Source organism: Podarcis erhardii, assembly GCF_964252035.2.
Source record: "Podarcis erhardii genome assembly, chromosome: 16".
Lineage (NCBI taxonomy): Eukaryota > Metazoa > Chordata > Lepidosauria > Squamata > Lacertidae > Podarcis > Podarcis erhardii.
Window position 1 is genome coordinate 24,018,658 of NC_138514.1, and position 25,272 is coordinate 24,043,929.

General features: G+C 44.2%; 1 protein-coding gene across 5 annotated transcripts in view; it reads right to left on the reverse strand.

Annotated features, from left to right (window-relative positions):
• PRDM10 (PR/SET domain 10) overlaps positions 1-25,272 on the reverse strand; it is a 76,433-nt gene that overhangs the window by 16,632 nt on the left and 34,529 nt on the right. For all 5 annotated transcript variants that reach the window (XM_081843071.1, XM_081843069.1, XM_081843070.1 and 2 more), the window contains 8 exons: positions 23,587-23,824; positions 21,978-22,219; positions 20,757-20,960; positions 18,140-18,212; positions 16,795-16,912; positions 15,459-15,588; positions 14,258-14,482; positions 2,981-3,328 (listed from right to left, as the gene is read on the reverse strand). In XM_081843071.1, the coding sequence (XP_081699197.1) occupies positions 2,981-3,328; positions 14,258-14,482; positions 15,459-15,588; positions 16,795-16,912; positions 18,140-18,212; positions 20,757-20,960; positions 21,978-22,219; positions 23,587-23,824 (1,578 nt within the window). The remainder of the gene's footprint in view (positions 1-2,980; positions 3,329-14,257; positions 14,483-15,458; positions 15,589-16,794; positions 16,913-18,139; positions 18,213-20,756; positions 20,961-21,977; positions 22,220-23,586; positions 23,825-25,272) is intronic.

A 25,272-nucleotide genomic window follows, 5' to 3' on the forward strand; every position in this document is an offset into this window, starting at 1 on the left:
AAGCTTTGGGGAAATGATCCTCCATCGCACTTTCATCAGTAATTATTGGGATTGATGACACTGCATGACTGAGTTGTCTTTTTAAAAAGATACAATGATTAGGGAACTATAATCGGATCCAGAGATCTATCAAGAGTTTATGATTCAGAGAATGGACAAAACGAGTGATGAGCTATTTGAGAGAAATGGGAAGTAGAAAGAATATTTATTTTGTACGATGACAAAAGTAATTGTGTCTGTGATCTTTGGTCACTGAAATAAAATAATTTGAATGTGTTCATTTGTTCCCCTTCCTGTCACTTGCAAGAGGTCTTGATCTGAACGGCTGGCCATGATGGTTGATGTCATGGACTGGCTGGATGCAGAGGAGTGGGGGGGGGAGGCACCAGTTGGAACCCCCTGGGGAAGCAGCCTCAGAGCCTGGTGGTAGGGTGACAATGAGTAGTGAGAGGGAGAAGAGGGAGCAGACTGGGAGGAGGTGTCGGAAGCTGAAGAGGCAACAGGGTTTAGTGAGCAGGAAGAGGTTTTGGCAGAGAGGAGTCCAGAATCAGAGGCAGGAGCAGAGGCTGGAGAGGAAGGGGGCCAAGAGGCAGAGAAGAGGCAGGCTGGTGAGGAAGCCAGGCTGTCTCCCCCTCCTGCTGCAACCAGCTCCTCTCCCCCCTGGTCTCCCAGAACTCAGAGAAATGAAGCGGATGGAGCAATGAGAGGCAAGACAGTGAAGCCTTAGACTGCTGGGGAAGGAACTGGGGAGCAGTGGGAAGGTGGGAACCTTCAGTCCTTGCAGCTCTTTCATTGGGGCAAGACCTACTGGGAAAAGTTGCTGTGACCACTAGGACTGAGCTGTTTTGTCAAGTGCTTTATTGTCTTATTGCTGCCCCATGCCTGATTCCCATTCCTCACTGATAGCTGTGCTCTGCCTCCACAATTGGGAGGAAGCAATGCTTTGGAATACCAGTTTGCTGGAAACCACAGGAGGAGAGAGTGCTCTTGTGCTCAAATCCTGCTTGCGAATTTCCCACAGGCATCTGGGCCAGACTAGAGGAGCCATTGGTCTGATCCAGGAGAGCTCTTCTTATGTACTTAACTACGCAAATCAAGAGTGGCATTCATTCATTTTGAGTACTTTCCAGAATCAAGAAATCAGCTTACCTGTGTACTTTCTTCCTACTTTGTTTGCCAGACAATGGCCCAGACATTGGAAATATGCCTGAGATACCATATATACTCCGGAGCCCTGGGCTGTGGGGAACAGAGGCTGACCTTGCCTTTGCCAGTGCACATTCTGCCCCAGGGAACTTCCCTGCCCCTCCCCCTGGACCCTCAGGTGCAAGATTATCACATTCATCCAGGGTCCTCTCAAGTGAATGCAATAAGCAAACAACTACATAACAGAGCTGTGATTGAGAATTGTATCCGGCTCTGTTCAGCGTTTGGGGGGTAGAGAAGTCTCCCCCACACCTCTCCCCCACAAAAAAAGTACTAAGTGGTACCAAGAAAGAATCCTGCCTTTGTTTCATCCGAGTTGCAGCAGGATCTCTGATAAAACATCCAGTGAAACCTCAACATCTGAGCACTAAAGATAAAACAGATCCTACTTTTTTTTCCAGCGCTAATGACACCGCAGAGGGATTTTGTTACTTTATCTTTTCAAAGCAAGCACTTAGGGAGTTGAAAAGTAATAGCCACTTCACAGATAAAACATATTTAATTATGCACACAAAACTGCATGGAATGGGGTAGTAAAAAATTCCAAAACAGAAACAAAAATTGTAGCGGCTTGGATCATATATGTACAGCGCTGTAGCACCATAAAAGTTCCCACAGCAAACCAGCAGCATGTGGAGGATGTGTAGGCATGTCTTGAAAATTAGCTGATGGTTAACCAGTTTCTTGGGCCAAAAGAGTCTGAAGATGCTGGCTATTTTGAATCCAAGGCTCTCTCTAGCTTCAGTGCCAAAGAAGCGGTTGCCTCGTTGTGGGGGAGGCTGGCTTAGACTAACCACCAGTTGGGTGGGGAGCAGATTCCTGGTCCTTGGATCCATGGGCCTCCAAAGAGGAATCTCTTCCTTCAATGATGGCACAACAACAGGAGCTGAAGGCTCAGCCTTCAACACAGCTGAAGCCAGACCTGTATTGGAACACGTCTTAAACCTTTTTGAGATCTTAGACTGGACCCTGTCAGAAGGGCCTTCTCCAACAATGAGGCTCAGTTTCTTCTGTGCCCTCCTTGTAAACATCTGGCAGCGATGGCAAGTGTCTACTTGTGACAACCAGCATGGTGTAATGGTTAGAGTGTCAGACTATGGACCTGGAAGACCAGGGTTTGAAACCCCCCTTGGCCACGAAACTCACTGCATGACCTTAGGCCAGTCACTCTCTCCAGGATCAAATTTTAATTTGCAAGGTGGAGTGAAGGGCACAGTTTGTCTGTTTTTGAAGCTATTTTGTTTCTAAAGTGCTACTGTAATGAAGAATAAAATAAAAGTATCAGAATCAGAGAACTGCAGAGGTGGAAGGGAGCCCAAAGGCCACCCAGTCCAACCCCTTCAGTGCAGGAATTAAAGACTTCCTTTCCAGTAACAATGAATAGCTTCTGTCTGTTAAATTGTGTTTTCGCATTTTTGTAAATATCCCTAAATGCATTCAATTTGTTATTCAATTAATTGCTATGAAGGCAAATGATTAATCAGTTAAAATGTTGTAACTGGTTTCGAGCCATTGTTTTAATTAGTAAGTCAAGCTGTCAAACCCTAGCACCGAAAGCAGAGTAAACTCTCAAAATGCATTTCATAAATGACTGTGTGCACATTTTTTCCTACGCAGAAATTACTGTGCAAAGCAAAGAACTCAATTAATCTTGTAGCTTGGGACTCCTTACAAACTCTCAGTTGTGAGAAAACAAAACAACAAAGAGGCTCAGCTAAGAACAAAGCTGTCAAAAGCTTTAGAAGTCAGTGCTTTTGATTCACCTACTACTCACCTGGATAAAATCTGGAAAGCGCTTTTTACAGGTAGGGCAGGTGAAACAACCATCGTTAATGTGGATCGCCACGTGATCTTTCAACAGATCCAAGCGGTCAAAGGACTCGGGGCAGAAAATGCAAGAATAGGTCTTCTGGTCCAAGTGGAACTTCATGTGACTCTCCAGGGCACTGGTATTAATGAAGCCTTTGTTGCAGATGTCACAGGTCAGAGGACAATTTCCTTCCCGCCCGTGGAACCGTAAGTGCTGATCTAACTTTTCCTTATCACGGAACGCCTTCCCACAGTGCAAGCATTTGAAGGGACGGAATGACTTTCGGATGAACAAGTGCTGGAGAGCTGCGTTCTGAAAAGATACATTAAAAAAAAAACAAGCCATGTCAACTAGCTAAGATTTTAGCTAGCTGTGTTTCCATAAAAAGCACCTAGGACCTATCTGCAGTCTGCACACGGAGAAACAGAAAGAGAGGTAAATGGATTTGCCTAAGGACACAACGGTGAGTCGGCAGCAGAGCCTAGGAAGACACAGGGCTTTAGTGCTTGAATTATGACTTCCCATCATTTGCACCAAGACACATTTTGACAGATTCTTGCCCTGATCTAGCAGTTTGTGGCACCACACATAGATCACTGGGTTGCTGCCCAAAGCGACTCTCCTGTGTCAGGTCCCCCCCTCCTATTTCTGTTAAGGAAACACATGACAGGGCACCGTCATGTTAAGCGTTTCCTCCTCACCTAGCAAACCCCCTGCTTGCAAGCAATAATGTGAAACTGGGTAAGGGAAACCCCAGATGTGTGAAGACATCACATCAGAGGAACACTTTATGCCAGGTCAGATTAATTTGTCCATCTAGCCCAATAGCTTCTGCTCTGACTGGCAGTGACACTCGAGGATCTCAATCAAAAGAAAGAAAGAGAACCCCCAGGTGTTTGAAATGCAATTTATTCCAGGCCCATTGCATTATGGAAGAAAGCCTTCCATGGCAGAAAAACAAATGGCAGTAATTCTCAGCAAACGCATGGTGACTCCTGTTCCATGCGAGCTGCCAGGGACTGAATCTGTGACCTTCTATGAGCATTGCTACCACTTGAGCTATAGTCTCCTTAACTACAGATTAACAGGAGGGGAGAAGAGGCTCTCCAACCAGCACAAGCTGTCCTAGCATGGGGGGGGGGGAGAGACTGTGGCTCTTCCCATCAGCCCTAGTCCACATGGTTAATAGTAAAGTAATAATATTTTTTTATTTATACCCCACCCTTCCCGGTTTAAAAACCAGGCTCAGGGCGGCTAACAGCAAATATAAAGCATTGATTAAAATGCGACTTAAAAACAGCATAAAACAGCATAAAATACAACATAAAATGCAGCATCAATATCAATAAAATTCAAAAATCCGGGGGTCATTTTTTGGGGGTGGGGGGGAAACCCCAGTCAGTAGACATCCCCACCCCCGTGCTAGGACAGCTTGTGCTGGTTGGAGAGCCTGAAGGAGCGTCTCCACCCCCAGCGTTCTGCCCGGACGCTGAGGTCCAGCGCCGAGGGCCTTCTGGCGGTTCCCTCATTGCGAGAAGCAAAGCTACAGGGAACCAGGCAGAGGGCCTTCTCGGTAGTGGCGCCCGCCCTGTGGAACGCCCTTCCAGCAGATGTCAAAGCGATAAACAACTACCTGACATTCAGAAGACATCTTAAGGCAGCCCTGTTCAGGGAAGTTTTTAACGTGTGATATTTTACTGTATTTTTGGTTTTCATGGAAGCTGCCCAGAGTGGCTGGGGAGGCCCAGCCAGATGGGCGGGATATAAATAATAAATTATTATTATTATTATTATTATTATTATTATTATTATTATTATTATCACCAGGGGTAACTGGTCCTACTAGGGCCAGCAAGGAAACCAGGGAAGAATTTAAATGTGGGGTCTCAGAAAGGGTTTCTTCATAGAAGAGGAAAAGGAAAAGGGAATAGAGAATCAGGATATTTCAAATTGAAGGCCAAGCGGAAATAGCTCTGTCTTACAGGCCCTGCGGAAGGAGATTAAGTCCTGCAGGGCCCTAGTCTCGTGGGACAGAGCATTCCACCAGGTCGGAGCCGTCACTGAAAAAGCCCTGGCCCTGGTGGAGGATAGTCTGGCTTCCTTAGGGTCCGGGACCTTTCAGCTATTATTATTCATGGACCTTAGGGTCCTCTGCGGGACATACCAGGAGAGGCAGTCCCGTTAAGTGCAAAGGTCCTAGTGATCACAGCTGGTAGGAGTTGTAGGACAACAATATCTGGACACCCACAGCCACCCCACCCCAAGCTTGACAGCTTCTGGTCCAAGAATTGCAAGAGGCAAGCAAGTTACTCATCCTTTTTGCCAGACAACGAAAGCAATGCTTCAGCTGTTACGAATGTTTCACAAGACTCCAGCTGAATCTAACAAAGGATCATGTTGAGAATTAAATGCTTGCCTCCCCCACAGTGCTTTTTCCCCCAGGGGGTACTCAAGGATATGCAGTACCAGAACCTCTTTTTTGTTGTTAAAAAGTGTGGCACTTATTGTAACAACTTAATGGTGAGTACTGGTACCTATTTTTCTACGGGGGGGGGGGAGCACTCGTCTCCCAGATTATTCAAAATCTGAGGCATCCAATAGATTAGGCACTAGAGCTGCAGCTCCTTAGATGCTAACTTGAATGCTCTGGGACTGCTTCTTTCCTTCTCAATATTTTGTATAGCTGAGCAAAAAGAAAAATTCAGTTTTCATTCTGTTAATTAGACGTACATTAGAAAACCCATCATTTTCTTTTAAGTATGACTCATGATCTCTGGAAACCAAATGAATCTTAACAATGATAGTGTGAGGCAAAATATTAACCACAAACAAAACATTACTTATTCAGACTTGGGAAAACACAGGCTAATCAAACTTAGTCACAGAGAACAAAATGTGTTTAGTAGTAGAGAAACTAACGATAATTGGCTGTCATTAATACACGTGACAAAAACTCATTTAAGTAATTATGGAGTTTTTTGTCTGTAGCTTTCTCCTTTCTTGGAGCCATTTTGTCCCTTTTCTTTCTCTTTAAATACAATTACAAATACATGCTATACTTAATCTGTATGCAGGTTGTAACATCTACTCTTCATTATAGCAATAAAGGGAGATTTTACTGTACCAAGCCTTGAATCACAATTAAAAAAGGGCAACAGGTAAAAATTAATGCCTCCAGTATAATATTCAGGGTTGATTTAGAGTCACTAAACGCAAGGGGAATTTTTGCATGAACTTAATGGGATATAGATTGAACTGAGCCACAATAGTCTTCTTCCCACTCTGTGAAGAAATTTTTAGGGTACATGCATGATTTCACATCACAAATGAGTTAATCTAGAACAACTAACCTCTACTTTATCTATGCTCACAAACAACACTGCAGATTTGGACTTAACCATTTATCCACACTGGGGAGAAATGCATCTTGTTTTCTGCTAGTGCAAGATCTTAATTATGCATGCTTCAGAAAAGATAGATGTAACATTAGGATAGCCAATGTTAATTCTTCTAAAGTCTTTCAGTTACCATGGCTCCTATTCAGTCTCAAAACTGAAACAGCCAACCAAAAGGTAAATTGGAACCTTGCTGCTAAGGTGTTAGCTTTGTTGCTGCAATAAAAGCCTCAGTGCTCTTTTAATAAAATAATATTCAGATGTTTGCTACATGGTGGAAAACAGAAATGCACTCCATCCACTGCAAAAGGTTGGTGGGGGTTTTTTTTAGATGGAAGAAGAAAACAAGTCACTTTCTATATCACAGGGCAATTCTGTGTGGGCAAGCACACAACCTTGCAAGTTTTTTGTTTGTTTAATTGAGAGGCACATGTGTCTGTCTTTTGCATTCCAAAGATTATCAGAATAATTTCAAGAATGGCTGACTTTTCTGAGATGCAGGAAGGGAAAGGGAGAGAAGCGTATTTGTGATGTCATGGGTGCAAACCAATAGGCACCCACCACAATTAGCATTTGTTTCCCTAAAACAAAGGAAATGACTTTCACTTGATTCAACCTTTCCTATACCCAAAACGTGAACCATTTCATTATTTCTTCACAGCTCAGTCTAGGACAAATAATAATAATAAAGCATGTGTTTGAAGGGCAGTGAAGATGCTATTACACCACCCCTGTTGCTCTTCAAATGCTATGTGTACCTTCACCTTAGTATCCACTTACATTCATGTTAAATAGCACTAAAAAAAAAAAATCCAACACACACACACTTATGTCCTTCCAGATTAACCCATTGCAACAGAGTCATCTCTCTTAATCTCTGCTTTGGCTTCAGTGGGAACAGTTCACAGCTGGTTTTGCAGCCTTGCTTCCAAGTGTCCTGCGTGCTTCAGTAATTAAAGAGGAATTTTGATGCTGGCAGGTAGCTGGCGTGGGAGCCATTTCTATGTTTTTGTACATGCGATCTCCAATTACAAGACACCAGCCCAGCAAAAGATTGAAAAGGCAGCAGGACTCCATATACCCCCACCGAGTGGGAGAAAACAGCCAAGAAAATTTGCACTCTCGGGCTGCAATTTCTCTTCTATTATTAACCATTGTCTGTTTTCCACTCTACTTCTCAGACATTAAATATTAATTCTGATCCATACCAACAAGGAGGGGGGTGGGGAATCGCAGGGCGAGACAGAGGAAGCAACTGTATTTAACCATGTAAGTTATTAGCATGCACCGCACATCCCCACACATCAGGCTTGTGGAAACACTTTCACATTCCCAAGTTAGCAGTGCAACTGAACTGTGGCGAAGGAAAGTTTAATGCCACATGGACAGAAGCTCTGCTTGGAATTGGAAAGTGCCTGTCAGGTGCGTAGAGCTGGGGCTTGAGAAACACCTGCCAGGGTCTCTCCTTCAGGTGTCCTACTCAGCCTCTTAAAGAAGGTGCAGGGCAGCGCAGGGCACTGCAACATTCCCCATGGTCATAAATGTTTGTTGAAATCTGTTTAGGCTCCTTCAGTTCTGGCTATAAAAGAGAGAAAGTATTTACCTCTGCTGCTATACAGTGGTACCTCGAGTTACATACGCTTCAGGTTACATTCGCTTCAGATTACAGACTCCGCTAACCCAGAAATAGTGCTTCAGGTTAAGAACTTTGCTTCAGGATGAGAACAGAAAAATGGCAGATGAAGATGACAGAATATATGGGACTGGCAGAGATGACGGGCAGAATCCGAGACCAGGAGAAAGAGACAGTGGAAGAAGATTGGAAGAAATTTAAGGACTATTTTAATAAATATTACAAGATTAAAGAATGTTAGATTGACATGGATTTAAAAATATTGGTTTTCAGAGATATTAGAGTAAGAAAAGAAATGGAATTAGTAAAAAAATTTTGGGAAATAAGGGAATGGACTTGCTGATGGAATAATGAAATTAGAATACAAAATGGTGAGGTATGAGGAAGTCGGGGAAATAAGGTTGAGAAAATAAGTTTTGAAATTATACTTGTTATTTTTTGTTTGTGTTTGTTTTCATTGTAGTTGTTTTGTATTTGTATGTTTTTATTGGAAAACCTAATAAATATTATTTATAAAATAAAAAAAAAGGATGAGAACAGAAATTGTGCTCTGGCAGCACGGCAGCAGAAGGAGGCCCCATTAGCTAAAGTGGTGCTTTAGGTTAAGAACAGTTTCAGGTTAAGTACGGGCCTCCGGAATGAATTAAGTACTTAACCCGAGGTACCACTGTATGAGGGACAGCTGTTGCACAGCATTCTATAGCTGCAATCCAAAGGGCTACATGGAAACTGGTTTCCCCCCTCTCATTCTTACACATCTATCTCCTCGCACTGCTCTCAATGGTTAGAGCACCGTCCGGAGTAGCCCAAGGGGATACTTGATGATGCCCAAGGGGATATGGTCAGAAGGAGAATTTAGACTCCCTTTGGGTTACCAATAGAAGCACCCAAGCCATACACAAGGGAGTCTATGAGCTCATGGTCCCATCTGCACTATGTATTTAAGCCCCGTGATGCTGCTTTCAGCAGCTGTGTCTTTTCCCAAAGAATCCTGGGAACCGTAGTTTTTCAAGTGTATTGAGAGTCGTTAGGAGACCCCTGCTTCCCTCCCAAGGCTACAATTTCCAGACTGGTTAAACCAGTGATGGCCAAACTTGGCCCTCCAGCTGTTTTGGGACTCCAACTCCCATGATCCCTAGCTAGCAGGACCAGTGGGTCAGGGATGATGGGAATTGTAGTCCCAAAACAGCTGGAGGGCCAAATTTGGCCATCACTGGGTTAAATGAACAATTCCTCTTCCAAGGGAACTCTGGGAACGATAGTTCCATGAGGGAAATAGGTGGCTCCCAACAACTCTCAACACCCTTAACAAACAACCATTCCCAGGATTCCTTGGGGGAAACCATTAGTTTAAAGTGGTTCAAAAGTGCTTTAAATGTGTAGTGTGTAGTGCAGATGGTGCCCGAGTCAAATATGGCTTTTTCCGCCTAATTACAAATAATCCTAATGTTCCACAGCCACTTGCTTGCATGGAAAAATGTTGAATACAGCAATAACAACTATATCTGGCAGGTTCTTGGAATCCCAGCAGCATTTTTTTCTGCCACTGCAATCGCAGGAATTGCTGCCAGCTGTATCTGTGATTGCTCAGTTTGCTTGCTAAAAACCTCCCCCATGGAAATGCATATCCAGAATAGTAAGGAAGCTCATTCGTAGACATAACTTGTGTAAACCAGTCCTGTGTGTCTTTAAGCCAGTCACTACCCCCCTCAGCTTTTATCTCCTGAATGGAAAGTGGAATGGAAAGGCAACCTACCTCAAAGGGTTGTTGAGCAGGTGGATATGAGAAAGGGTATAAAGCTATACAGTGGTACCTCAGGTTAAGTACTTAATTCATTCTGGAGGTCCATTCTTAACCTGAAACTGTTCATAACCTGAAGCACCACTTTAGCCAATGGGGCCTCCCACTGCTGCCATGCCACCGGAGCACAATTTCTGTTCTCATCCTGAAGCAAACTTCTTAACCTGAGGTACTATTTCTGGGTTAGCGGAGTCTGTAAACTGAAGCGTATGTGACCTGAAGCGTATGTAACCCAAGGTACCACTGTACTGCTATAAATAGCTGTTCTGGGAAAGAATCTGGCAGCTCATTATTTGCCTCAGAAGCCTAATAATTGGAGGAAAAGTTCTTACACACTTGGAAACATAAGGTGATACAGCCTACTCTCCCCAAGGACTATTACTATTTAAGGTCATATGTGGGGAAGCACATATTTGAATGCTTCCGTGTGTGAAAAAATAACAACATACCTTCCCTGCAAACAGAAAGCCATAATGTCAGGGAGAAGGGCTCTAGCCCAACATCCTAGTTTTCTATGATACAAGCCACAAAATGACTGATGAAATCTGTTACCTAATAGCAGGAGGGAAAATGGGACTAGCAAATCCATTGGAAGCTAACAGGAAGTAACATGGTAGGCAGTTTTATGAAGTTATGCAGAGCAGAGGGAGTAAAAACACACACCAAGCAAACAGGCCTGCACTTCCAACTGAGCAGAAAGCACGGGGGGCGGGGTGAGATTGGAGAAATATCCGTTACACATCAGACTGTAAAACAGAAGCTTCTGCAGGAAACCATTACAAAAGGGCTTTTGTAGCCTGATATTCTAGAATTAAGACACTAAGTGTTGTATTCAACAAACTTTTACTCAGAGCAGACGCACTAAAGTTAGTCATGGTCATTCATTTCAGTGGGTCTACTCAGGGCCATCTTTACCCGGGGTGTGGGGCACCTGGGTGCCAAATTCTGGGGGGCGCCAAGCACCCACCGCTGTTTTGATCAAGCTACAAAAACAAAATACATACATACCTAGGTATACTGAAATGTATACCTACTGTTTCACTAAAGGACTTTCAACTTTGTGCGCTCATTTACCAAAGACACGCTGCGCTAGCCATTCACAATGGCGGCGCTTGACTTGTAAACAAGAGATAAGGTGTAAGTGTGGTGTCTGACATAAGCATAATAAAAGTTAATTTGGGGGCAAAACTAAATTTGGGGGCGCTGGGCGGATCTTTGCACCCCGGCGGCGCATATGCTAAAGACTGCGCTGGGTCTACTCTAGGTAAAGGTTAGCCGAATGCAACCCCATAGGGCCCCAAGAGAAGTGTTTTCCTAGAATGGGGCCTTTCAGAACTAAGGAGCAGGTGGCTGCTGTTGTTTTTCTGTGCCTCTGCTGTGTCCCATAGGTATATCTGTAATTTCATCCTGAAGAGCCTTGGCAGGGTACAGCAGCACTCTCCCCTCCGAAGTTTCCAGCAAAAGGTATTCAGAAGCATACATACAATGGAGGAAGAATTTGTCCATCAGGGTTGGTGGACCTTGCTAGCCTTCTCCTCCATTAATTTGTCTAATCCTCTTATAACACCACCCAGGTTGGTACCCATCACAACATCTTGTGGGAGCAAATTCCATAGTTTAGACTATGCACTGTGTGGATAATGCTTTCTTTTGTCTGCCCTGAATCTTCTAACATGAATGACGAGGAAGCATGGCCAGGATTCAGCAAGAAGACAGCGAGTTGTGGCATGCCAAAACTGCCAAGGAAAAAACTCAACTAACACAGCAGAAGATGGAAACTGCAGACAGCAAAGTGTAATCATGCTGCAATGCGAAATACACAAGCAGACTACAGATGCCTATATAATGTAGTCCTCCAAAATGTTTTCACATAAATGATGCATTTAAAAATGACACCCGGCCTTAAATACTCAGATACTTCTCACAACATTCCATTAGAGATTCTAACCCAATGCATTTGAAGGGGAAGTCAAAAGATTTTCAGGGAATGTTGATAAACAGTTGATAAACTTGCTATGCAAAAAAAGCAAGTGATTTTTAAAAATACACTTTAGTATGCGATAAAGCTTCAGAGCCAGTGTGGTGTAGTGGTTAGGAGCGGTAGTCTTGTAATCTGGGGAACCGGGTTCGCATCTCCGCTCCTCCACATGCAGCTGCTGGGTGACCTTGGGCCAGTCACACTTCTCTGAAGTCTCTCAGCCCCACTCACCTCACAGAGTGTTTGTTGTGGGGGAGGAAGGGAAAGGAGAATGTTAGCTGCTTTGAGACTCCTGAAGGGGAGTGAAAGGCGGGATATCAAATCCAAACTCTTCTTCTTCTTCTTCTTCTTCTTGTAAAACAAATTATATTTAAAAAACCTATTTGATATGCATTGCTATTTCTGTATTGGGGGAGGTGAATGTTCTTCGGCCAATAAGGAAGCATTGCCAAGGTGTACTCTTAACATGCCAACTTGCATGTGGAGCAAGTTCTTTGATGGTGTTGAATTCACCCCAGTGCAATTAACTTAGATCTTGCTCAATCTCTTTCTTTAAGGCATCCACACACTTTTTGAAAAAGAAAGAAAAGCCAGCCCTCTGAAGCTACAAGCAAATGAAAGCTCAACCTGTTTTCAGCTGTTTCTTTTTGCAACCAAAATCTTACGCACAGAAAGAAGGATGGGGAAAGAAGTATTTAAGCTACACAAACTGATCTTCCAACTGAACAGTTTGGAGGTTTACTTGTCTGAATAATTTCCCTCTTAAACTTGACAGAAGAGTAGCACGCAGCTGCCAGAAAGCGTGGGCTCAGGGTATTTGTTTTTGGTATACAGAGTTCTCAATGCAGGCTTTAATATCGCAAAGGTCTGCAGCCCCCTGCAAAAGAACTTTATCATTAAACAAAATCTTTGCCTTCGAAGGAAAAATGGATATGGGCCAAGGTCATGGTGCCTCTTTGCCAATGTCTTCCAACAGCAAGAGCACAGCGACATACACACAGATAGTGCTGCGAGCAGCCCGCTAGTCCACCCCACTTCATGCGGCAGATTGGAATACGCCTGCCTGCCAGACTGGATGCACTAGATTCCCAGGAAGGACTAGCTGAGCATCATGAATCTAATCAACTTCAATTGCTGCCCAGTTCCTCCTAGCATCAGGAGAGGCACCGAGCAATTTGTGTGAAGTTTGTCTTTGCAGCGGCAGTGGGATGTGCTCAGCCTGAAATGTCACGCAAGAAGTTTAGAGATTGACACCAATTTAAGGTAAAAAGGTCAGCAGTAACCAGCAGGCAAATCAAGCATCCGCAAAGAGGCAACCATCTCTTAGCGCGAAGTCTGTCTTCTTTTTATGAGCGATGAGATGTTCTCTGCCTGAAATGTCGGGTGTAGGAAGTTTAGAAGCTGACACCAATTTCGGGTAAAAGGTCAGCAGTAACTAAGAGGCAAATCAAACTTTGAGTGGAAAATAGCAAATGAGGGGCTGTGCATACTTTACAGCAAACCACCCTTCCCCAATTTTGAACAAAGGACACTAATTCTATACCCCATATAAATTAAGTATGAATATTAAATATGTATGTCTTATCCAGCAAAAGTTACTGTTTAGAAGACACAGATTTTCATACAATTTCTTTTTGGAGTAGGAGAGCAAGAGAAGGCAAATAATGAAAGGAATAGTGAGGAAAGGTATGGTAAATAAACCAACATAGATGGCTATGGAAGTTATTTGGGGCACTGAAATTCCAGCCACTGACTGCTAGGTCTATCAACCTCTACCTTCTGGTGTCTGAGTCTGTGCCCCAAAATGGCTAAAGCTCTTTGTTTTACAACATGAAATCTGAGGTTCTCGGGGCATCAGTTTTTCCACAAAATGCCGGACTCCACACTTACAAATAAGGCTACCAATTATTTTGACTAGCCCTGCTTCTGAGCCTTAGAGCAGGGGTAGTCAATATGGTGCCCTACAGATGTTGTTGGACTACAACTCCCATCAGCCCCAGCCAGAATGGTCATGGTGTTTATTAGATTGCAAGCCTGCAGGAAGGGACTGTCTGGTTTTAACAGACTGTATGTATGCCGTTCTGGGAAACTTTTTTGGCTGAACAGTGGTGTACAAATGATCTAAATAAATAAATCATCAGCACAGATGATGAGAGCTGAAGTCCAGCAACATCTGGAGCACAGCACATTGGCAACCCTTTCTTTAAGAGATTAGCCTGACATGCATTAATTAAGGAGACAAAACCTTTTAAGCCTGGAAATATAATTATGGGGTGGGGTGTGGGGGACACTGCCGGCTTAACTTCTGCATATCAGTCTGCTGTCTAAAGGGGTTCGAACAGAGCCAGTAAAAATGGTGATGACCTTAACAGTAAACCCACAGACACGCAGGGAGCACACACAGCCCCAGCCAGCTGCTGAGTTCTTCGCTTACCCGGATACGCTTAGCTCTCCGCATGTCGTCTGCTGTCATTGTGCTCTGGGTAGCCACCACAGTTTGTTCATGCGGCTGGAGCTGTAAAGGGTGGCTCTCAGGCTGCTGATCCAAGGATGATGGCGTCTCTTGTGGCACCGGTGTTTGTTCCTGTTGGTCCAATCCGTTCAGCGTGGCTTGCCCAGCCTCATCAAACTGCCCCTTGCTGGAGAAATGCAGCAAGTCCTGAAATTGCAAATCAAATGGATGGTGGTCATATCGCTGCCCGCCATATTATGGTAGTAGTAATAGTAGTAATAATAATAATAATAATAATAATAATAATAATAATAATAATAATTTATTTGTACCGCGCCCATCTGGCTGGGTTTCCCCAGCCACTCTGGGTGGCTTCCACAAAGACCAAGAATACACTAAGATGTCACACATTAAAAACTTCCCTGAACAGGGCTGCCTTAAGATGTCTTCTGAATGTCAGGTAGTTGTTTATCTCTTTGACATCCGATGGGAGGGTGTTCCACGGGGCGGGCGCCACTACTGAGAAGGCCCTCTGTCTGGTTCCCTGTAGCTTTGCTTCTCGCAGTGAGGGAACCGCCAGAAGGCCCTCGGCGCTGGACCTCAGCATCCGGGCAGAACGTTGCGGGTGGAGACGCTCCTTCAGGTATACTGGGCCGAGGCCGTTTAGGGCTTTAAAGGTCAACACCAACACTTTGAATTGTGCTCCGAAACATACTGGGAGCCAATGTAGGTCTTTCAAGACCGGTGTTATGTGGTCTCGGCGGCCGCCCAGTCACCAGTCTAGCTGCTGGTGGTACAGCAATGATGGTTAGGCTACGCTGGTTTTGCAGAACAAGGTCCATTTCATATCAGAAAAAGAAGGGGCATGGTTTTTTATTTTATTTATTAAATTTGTATACTGCGTGACAATTTAAGATAGTTCTCCTTGTTTTGCTAATTTTTTGCAGCACAGAATTGCCGATGGGCAAATGCTGCTGAGGATATTTCTGATGCAACTTCAACATCCCTTGTATGTATTCAGCACTGGAAATTCATTGATGACAGAGGCTACTGAGATACCCCTTCCCAGGCTAGTTCTGAGTCAACTTTATATGGCCTGGGGGAATGATCAGGAAAGCAGTTAAGCAAACTCATGCTCCCAATTTCATTGGAAACTCCTTTGCCTGCTGCTACCAAACAATACCTGTGTCCCTTCCGCACATTTTCCTCCATTTTCACTTGTTACTTCTAAGCGCATAAATTTAGGAGGGCGACCCGGTCGCCTGCCTGGTCCAAATCTTCGTTTTCCTCTTCCACGACCTCTGCCTCTTGCTCTGCAAAATATATAGGAAACTGAGTTAGAGAGGGGAGCGATCTGTATTCCTAAGTCTCATGGGTCCAGTCAATTTAGCAAAAGTCTTTCAGACTTCTATCAGTTGCCAAAGACACATATTCCTGTGGTGAAACATGGGAACAGGCTGTACAATGGGGCTTTCAGAAATGAACAGCCAGAGGCTTCCAGGTAGCATGCCACAAAGACAATAACCCTCCCTTCTTGTTTGCCCTCAGCATCTGGTATCCAGGGATATGCCCTGGAACATAGTCCAGATCACTGCTGTAAACATGAAAATGTCAGTTTAGTCCCCCCAGGGTCACATCCTCATTTAATGTGGCCCCAAATATCTCCTGAAATTGCCCCATTCTTTCATTCCATCAAAGGGTTGTATCCAATTTGGCTTTACTCAGAGTAGTCCCACTGGAATGAATGTGTCTAACTTAACCATGTTCATTTATTTCAAGGGGGCTACTCTGAATATGACCAGCACTGGAGGCAACTGGAGGCTATACAGTCGTACCTCAAAAGTCGAACAGAATCCGTTCTGGAAGTCTATTCGACTTCCAAAATGTTCGAAAACCAAAGTGGAGCTTCCTGCAGCCAATAAGAAGTCGTGGAAGCCCCGTTGAACATTCGGCTTCCAAAAGAACGTTTGAAAGCTGGAACACTCACTTCTGGGTTTCGATCGTTCGGGACATGGGTTGACTTATGAAACCCTAGAATGATCCCTGAGCACATCCTCTATCTCCCGCTATGCAGCATGGGAGATTCCAGAGGTGAGCAGCAACATACTAGCCTCCCAGTCCCAAATGGACCTTGGGCAAAGGGGAGAGGCCTGAAAGAAGGAAACAAATACAATAGCACTCCTGCAGTCAAGGAGGGCACACACTCCATGTGGACATTAAAGGCCATTCTGCTGTTTAGTTAACTGGTTGGGGTCCTGACCTTTTGAACTTCTGCAATACATAAATGTGCCCCACTCGCTTCAACGTGGCACAAGAGCAATCCAGCCCATTACTGGAGAAAGGGGCTCTCACCTTTGAGCTCAGGAGATTGTGGCACACAACCTTCAGGAGAAAATAGTCTCTGTACATTCTTCTTAGGAAATCAAACTCTCTCTCTCTCTCTCTATGTGCTTTCAAACAAGAACCTGCAGGGAACAACTCAGCTTTGAAAAGCTGAGCTTCTGCACACTTATAAATACCTGCTGAAGAAATCCAGCTTTTCATCATGGGAGTTCAGGTGCTGCTGGAGCTGCTCTGAGCTCATGAACCGTCGGTTGCACTCATAACATGGCCAGTTTTTTTCTTGTTCTCGGAGAACTGCATTTTCAAGTTAGACCAATCAATAAGGAAAACTTCAGACGCCACCAAGCTTTTCAGATTTCTACTAAAGACTCCCCCCCTCCATCCTCTGTACTTTCAGGGGGCCACAGAGATCAGACTGACTAAGGAATATGCTCTACACACCTTTTGCTCATAGTCTGTATTTTATTCCCCTCTAAACATGGGTTAGGCACACAGAAGGACAGAGAAGATTATAAGAAGACAGGGAATACTACATCCCCATTCCCTCTTGTTCTTACACCTTACAGAAGTGCTCAGCTGCTCTGTAGTTTACCTACTAGAAAAAGCCTTTCTGGCTGTTGCTATAACTTAAATTCTGCACTCCAAATAAATTATTCACTCCTACAACATTTATTTTGCATAAACTCAGTTTGAATATTTTACTCTGAATTCAATGGTGGTTTGGGGTTTTTTTTGGATAACATGGGATTTTTGGCCAGGAGAAGACATGAATTAAATGTATAAGACTACCAAGGACAGGAGGAATGGGAATGGATGGGAGGACATGCCTGGAATGAAAGAAGGAAAGTTAGGAAATCAAGCAGGGTCTTTGCTCCTGTCTATTGCAGCTTTGGAAAATACTAGCAGCCAATTGAATATGGTTACTGCACATATTGCTTGAAATATACATGAACTGCATAGACTGAACCCAGGATCAGCAGATTTTCAAACCTATCTCAATCATGAGAACTAGATGCTTGAATTTTTGTTTTAAAGTAAGTGCAAATTCTGCACCACAGTGAATCACAGACAGTGAAGAGCTCAGTCCGTAGATCAGATTAGATTTCTGAGGTTTCGTTTCTATCAATCTTTCCATGAAGCAACTAGAACTTATATTTGTTTTCAAGCTCCGTTTTTGCATAAGCACTCGATCTGATAGTGTCTGTGCACCATCCATCATAGTGATGGGAACGAAAAGGGGGATTTTGGGGGGTACTTCAATTGCAGGCCATGTTTGCCAACAGCAGCTATTACCATGTGCATCAATAAAAGGCAGCCTCTTTTAATGTGTACCACTAATTATGCAGAAGCATATTTAACAACAAACAAAACTTGGCAATGAAGCCTTAACCTAGATCCAATTATTATTTGAGTCTAGCTGGAGCTAGGCATGCAAAATTTCACCTGCTAGTGCTAATTCAGTGCTGCAATATACTCTATGATTTAAACAATCAACTGGAAACGTAAAAAGGAGATAGATACCTTTCCTTTCCTCTTCAGATACATCATGGATTTTCTGATTGACAAATTCAGCATACGAAGCGGCATACCACACCTGCAGCAAATTCACATGGGATTAATTAGAATCTTCACTGGAGAATCTAAAAAATTAACTGCTTGTCTATCTCAGCTATATCCTGCTCTTCCGCCAAGGAACTGAGGGCAGCATACGCAGAGGCCATCCTGTCCGGGAGATAGTGAACTCCCAGCATTGCTAAGAAAGCTTCTTAGGTGAGCAGTGACTCCAAGCCTTGTCACCCTGGTCCAAGTCTGACACTCAGTTCACTAAGGTAAAGGACCCCTGGACAGTTAAGTCCAGTCAAAGGTGATTATGGGGTGTGGCACTCATCTCGCTTTACAGGCCGAGGGAGCTGGTGTCTGTCCACAGACAGCTTTCCGGGTCCTGTGGCCAGCATGACTAAACCGCTTCTGGCACATGAAACACTGTGACGAGTGCCAGAAGGCACGGAAATGCCATTTACCTTCCCGCCACAGCGGTACCTATTTATCTACTTGCGCTGGCATGCTTTCGAACTGCTAGGTTGGCAGGAGGTGGGACACAGCAACGGGAGCTCCCCACCTCAATTCACTACAACACATCTGGGCAGACGGTGGAATAGGATCTACTGGTAGATCTGCAAAGATTTCAGACTCCCAATTGTTTAACAATGACAACAACAAAATGATTCCACCCACCCCTGCTGCCCAAACTATACAGCTGAAATAAAATGAAAAGCTGGGATGAGGGTAAGCAAGAGTAATTTTTTTGTGCAGAAGGACTGCGAGTTCAATTGTAGTACTCAAAGGAAATCCACAGGCTCAAGATTATATAATTCCAAATATGCTGTTTGCACTAGGCTCCAGTGAGTGGATCTTGGGGAGTTCTAGTAACAAACAAAGTCTACCCACTACACCACACTGGCTCTCACTTGAATCAGCTAGCATTTTATCATTCATTTTATACATGGGTGACACTGACATGAAAAAGAAAGAGATAAATTCAAGTACACATGTCTTTAGTAGCTCCAAAGTGATTTTTTTTTTTTTTTGTACTGTACAAGTGTCAAGAGGCCTTTTAAGTGTGCCGAGCCATGAATATTCTGAAGAGGCTGTTACTATAGCAATTTATTTCATCTTATTGCACAGACAGTGTGGCTGAGTGGTTCGACTCAATCACAAATCCTTATTCACTGATTGTCACAATAGTGAAAGTATGGCAGGAGGTGCAAGCACTTTCCAAAATGCCGTAAGTTATACTGTGGGGAGGAAGGGGGAATAATACATGACTCTCTTTTGTGTCTTGGATTACATCTTTCATGTGTTCTCCAGTAAAACCATTAAAAACAGTTGGAAACAATAAAACACTACTAACTGTAATTCTAGTGGCTGCACTTGCGTAATGCATTATAGGGTTCAAAACGAGATAAAGGCATGTCCAGAACATGTCCAGAAGGACAATTCACATTGGGGGGGTGTAGTCCACAGCATCATCTCCAGCATCCTGTGGACCAGGGGTGCCAACCTGAATAAAATATTGGGGCAGGGGAGGCAGATAAACCCTGCCCCATATAATAGGTCACATGACATGACACATGCACACTATTTGAATGGCAATGCCAATTAACTTTTTTTGGGGGGGGTACAGGGCCCTCAAATATTTCATTTGGAGGCAAAGGGACCTCAGCCCCTAGGAGTTGGCTCGTATTCTGTGGACAGAGGGAGGGGGTGGGCAAGTCAAGAGCCGATGCTGGATCACACACTACAGATTCCTTCTCGGTCCTGTCAAGATCTTGCACATTTCAAGGACTTGCAGGATTAAGGCACAAGGCAGAAAAGGAAGTGGAGAAGGCAAGAAACAGGAAAAGCCCAGATGGTGGCACTCATCTTTTGACTGCCCTCCAGATCTCAAGCTGTAAGCTTAATATAAAAAGCTATTCTCCCAACTGTTCCAAGTTCCACTTGATTTGTTTTAAGCATGGGATAAAAATAACTTCGTGGTGATTGGAATCACAAGCAGAAAAGTCAGATTATCACACGCACAGGCCAAACTGCAAACCTCGGAGGTACGCTGATTGAAGTAAATGGTGCCTCATTAGTTGAGAAAAGCCAATCCCATTTATGGGCAGGCAGGGGAAAGTGCCACAAAGGGGGAAAGGGAGAGACAATTAAAAGTAAACCAAGATGCTTCAGTGCATACAGGAGGTGCATGATATCAGACTCATCTCAACCTCCAATTTGCTTACACGTTCAAGGTGAATCAGTGGTTGGAGTGAACCAACAGTCAACAGACCCAAGAAAGAACAAGAATTCTTGACCCACATTTCCAGCATAAGTGATCAAATGGGCTGTTATTTCTGGTAGGTTCATTATCCTATAGTGATTCAATACAGACAACTAAACATGTCGCCCATACCCCCTGGAATGCCATGGTTGTACAGTTAGGGTAGACCTCTCAGAACAAGAACCATGGGAATTATGAATGAATAAAGCCCTAAGGCTTTATCTCTCTGCTGAGTAGTAGGGAACCCTTCTAGCAGGTTGGGAAGCTGTGCCGTTTGACTCAGCAAAAAGAAGCTATATAATGCAGGTTGCCCCATACCTTGAGTTCCTGTTTGGGCTCCACGTTCTTAATCGTTGTGTAATAAATATGGTGGCCATACTGGTAGGCGACCAGATTCTGCTCCAGGTGATTCTGGGCTGGCCGCACAAACATCATCCAGTTGCAAAGAGCCTCGCTAGACAGTTCAAACCAGAGATCCTCCTGCAGACCCCGGTCTTTTCTGTCACCTTTGTCAAGGGACACCTAAGGCAAGATAAAATATATTATCTATAAACGTACACACACAAACAGAGGATGTCGGTGAGATGTGGCTGCTGTGTCCACAATGGAAGAAACAGTTTGCATCATGAATCCAGGTAATTAGAAGAAGAAAAAAAGTTTACAGGGCAGACAGAGCATGAAGCTGCTGAAGACTGGCAGATCTGTCAGCAGCTTTTGTTAGCTTGCATCATAGTCTAGGTTGGTGAAGTCATTACAAAGAGTTATTATCTCACAGGTGAAGTTGTGTTAACCTGCAGGACTGAGTATACCTGAACCCATTTACATCTGTGGGCTTAGCTGTGGTGAGGAGGCAAAAATGAATGCGAGTTGAGGTGGCCCCTAATTCTGGAAGGGGCTGGCCCTGACCTGACATAAGCTTTGCAAGGGAGGTGTTTTTGAACAGCAGGAATTTGAAGCCCCTTGATTTGAAGTTCAGTCCCATCACTAACATTTGCTGTTAAATGAAACTTGACTTCCGTCTGCAGGGATCTATGCTTCCTGCTGTCACTGCGAGTCGTCCCCCCCCCCAAAAAAAATTGAAACCCAAAGAGGCTATAGAACTCTCACTTCCAAGTACCAGAGCGATTTCAATACCTCTGTGAGTCAGTGACCCATGCATCTACATATAGACAGAAATTTATGCCCATTGTTTTCACTTTGTGTATCTCATGAAGTAGGTTCTTGTCTTCTAAAGCTCATGCCACAACAATCAGTCTTTTATTTAGCACAAGACTTATTGTTGCTCCTGATCGTTATGAGCTAGTTCTCCATAAGGAAGTGGGATTCCTGCATAATGAACGCCAAGATGCTTCTGGAACTACATGAAATGTATTGCCTCTCCTCTATTTGCACTGCGTACTGGATGTGTATGATCACATAGTCATGTTGATCCCATTTCTTGTGAGTCCCTGGAGTTCCTTCCAGGGAAATTACTATACTGCACAAAATGTGTGTCTCGAAACGCGTCGGTCGCACAGCAAATGTGTGGTGCCTCTTTACCTTTAGATGGATATAGCAGTCTTTAAGCTCTGACTGCCTGACCAGGGGTCCTTCCACAGGGCCAAACTGTGTGCGCTTGGGAATGCGCCGCTTGGAAAACACTCCTCCCAGGAATCGGTCTATGTGAAGCACTAAGGGAAGGCTGGCTCTTGCTCTGGTCAGTACAGGCCGGTTTGGGATTGGGTGCAAGGGTCCATGCTTTGGGCAAACTGAGGGGTGTGCATTATTGCACTCTTCACACCCTGAAAGACATAATTGGACAGGAGAAGAATACATGACACAGTCCCACATCCCATTTATATTAAGGTTACCAGATTTATTTTTTTCAATGAATCCAGAGACACTTTTCAACTTCAATGGGTTCTGTATGGGGACTGATCTGTAAATCTGGGGACTGTCAATGGGAAACGGGGACGTCTGGTAACCTTAATTTATATACTAGAAGCCGGAGGCACAGAACCTGAAAACTCTCAACCAAATTCTAGCAACGAAGGCCTCCACATTCAGAGTAGCTAAAGGACACCTATTGTTTGAAAGGGTTGTCCCTACTGCACAAATCCTCAACCTCATGGGCTTAGTTGGAATCATTCCATGTCCAGATCAGTTGGATCTATGGGATAGTGGAGGAAAGATTCTCTTCTTCTCCTGAGAAGCAGCAGCACCTGGTTGTTGACTTTTAATGCTGAGAGCTTTGCCCTAAAGATTCCAACAGGGAAAGGTTGTAGAAAAGCTCAGAAGAAAGTACCCCAGTCCACTTGGCTTGTTCAACTGCCTTCCACTCCCCTCTGCCCTCCACAACCCCCCTGCACGATTCAGATGAATAAACGGTTCTTGGCTCACCCACCCACTGGTACTGAGGAGGCAACTTGTGCCAGCACTAGTAGCATTGCACTAGATCCTGACTTAGGCCACTGCGAGCAGCTGACTAAGTAGACAGGATCTATTTGTAGATCTCTGGGTAATTTGTAGTAGATTGCCACGGTTTTCTTGATTCCCAATAGTTTAACAACAGTAGCAACTAAACAACCATCCCCGTCTTTATTGGGCTGCTAAAATGCAGAAAGCTAACCAGGAGTAAGTGGACTGGACTGTGAGCTCGGTTCCAGTACCGAAAATCTATTTCTAGAGTCAGAAGGTGCTCAGAAACAACTTGCCATGGGAACATAAGATGTCTCACACCAAATCAGATCGTTAGTCCACCAAGCTCAGTATTGTCTGCACTGATTGGTAGTTTCTCTCGGAGGGTCTCTGACATGGATCTGTGTCCAGTCCTACCTGGAGATGTCAGAGACCGAACCTGGGACTTCTGCAAATGCCCTGCCATGCAGCCATGGCCCTTCCCATATTCTCTAATTCCAAATGTTTGTCTTTGGTGCCCAGCACTGGTTGATAAGATTTCAGGGTTCAACTAAAAACAAAGTAAATCCAACAAGAGTGACCCTACTTTTCTGGCTCAGTGATGCTAGTTTCACACTCCCCTTGCTTCCAAGTACCAATTCCTGGAGTGCAATTCAAATGAAATGGCTTTGGGTTCATTCCCATATTGCAGTGGTAAGCCAATGAAAGGGAGAAGAGGCGTAGCAAAAACAAGACACCCTCGAATGCTTACACAGGTCATTTGGGTCAAAGGGATGAGGTGGATCTGGATCCCATTCATCCATGTCGGTATCTTCTCCCTCTTCTTCCTCATCTTCCTCATCCTCGTCGTCGTCATCATCCTCATCATCCTCATCGTTTTCCTCTTTCGCTTCCGTATCACTTATTGGGTTGTGCAAAGGTTCTAGAGGACCAGACTCATCCACGGCCTCCATAGGAGGCAAAACTTGGCTGTGCACTGGTATTGATACCTAGGGAGGGGAAATCAGCAAAAATGTGCTGTGATCCAGAACAGCAAACCAGAAAATAATAGTGATCATATCTCAGCTAATACCAGTGGCATCTGGGGTTGTACCCCTTGATAGCCCTGCTCAGAATAGACCCAGGGAAGTCAAACTGCTTTGAGTTTTGCTTTGTTTTTGTTTTTACAATCAAGCGGTGTGCTAAATTTATGAAACAAATAAACAACAAGCATGACTAACTCAGGTTCATTCATTTAAATGGGTCTGTTCTCAGGAGAAGTTAGTTGGAGATGAACCAAATTTGGAGAAGACGAGGTATACCTAAGCAGGGCTTTAATTTTTGCCTATAGCAAGTAGGACAACTGGGTGGTGTGAGAGATGGGTGGCAGGCAGCAGGGCAGCTGAATCCTCTACTGCCACACTGAATGTTGAAAGGGATGCACGCTGGGCCGGCCCTACCATCAGGGCGATGGAGGCAGCTGCCTTGGGGAGTGGACACTAGGGGAAGAAAAGAAGTGTTGGAGGATAGCACAGGGTGGATCACACAGGCTTTAGTTTGCTCTTTAAGCTGCCCTGCTGCCATTGGACACTGCCACATTTCTGACTACAGGTGGGCTCAGATCTCATGTAGTTCACTCTCCACATTGTTCAGGCATAGGAGACGATTGCCAGGTGGGGAACTTTACTAAGTGTGTGAAAATATATCTCAGAACTATTAAGGGTCTGGTGGACAGTGTTACACTTGATTCTAGAACAGCTGGCTTCAAATGCTTTTGCAACCGTGAACACAGTAGGCATCTTGAGCCAAGTCACCGTCTCAGGTCTATTTGCTGTAAAGTGAGAGAACAGCAAGAAGCTGCTTTCACGAGACCAACGTCTTATTAAGCCTTGCAAAAAAGTATTCAGCGCACTAATAATGATGGAAACTGGCAAGAAGGCGGCATTAAATCAGAAAAACCTTTGGCTCCCCAGAAAGGCTTTTTGCAACTCAGCTTACGCCTTTCCTTATTCCATCTCCAAGTGAAGCCACCCAGGGTCTCCATTTTCTGCTTTAATCAGTTTGACATTAAAATATGCCCTCAAAATGGTCCGGGCTATGATTTTCTCACTCCATGAAAGCAAGAGAAAACAACACCAATGCACTCAAAACACAGGGTTCGGTTAAGAGACTAGCTAATTAAAATCTAAAACCTTTGTAACAAAAAGCAACCTCCTAACTGCTTAAGGGCAATGGGTGCTCTAATTTTAAAGAGTGTTATATTTTATTTTCTATGAAGAGAAGAGTTAAATGCCCATAGTGCACTGCAGATGAGGCAGAAATCGGTATAATAGGTGTGTGTGTAGGGGGAAGGGAATTGCTGTAAGAGAGCTTAAGGATGAGGCAGAAATCGGTATAATAGGTGTGTGTGTAGGGGGAAGGGAATTGCTGTAAGAGAGCTTAAGGAACAGGCTACACA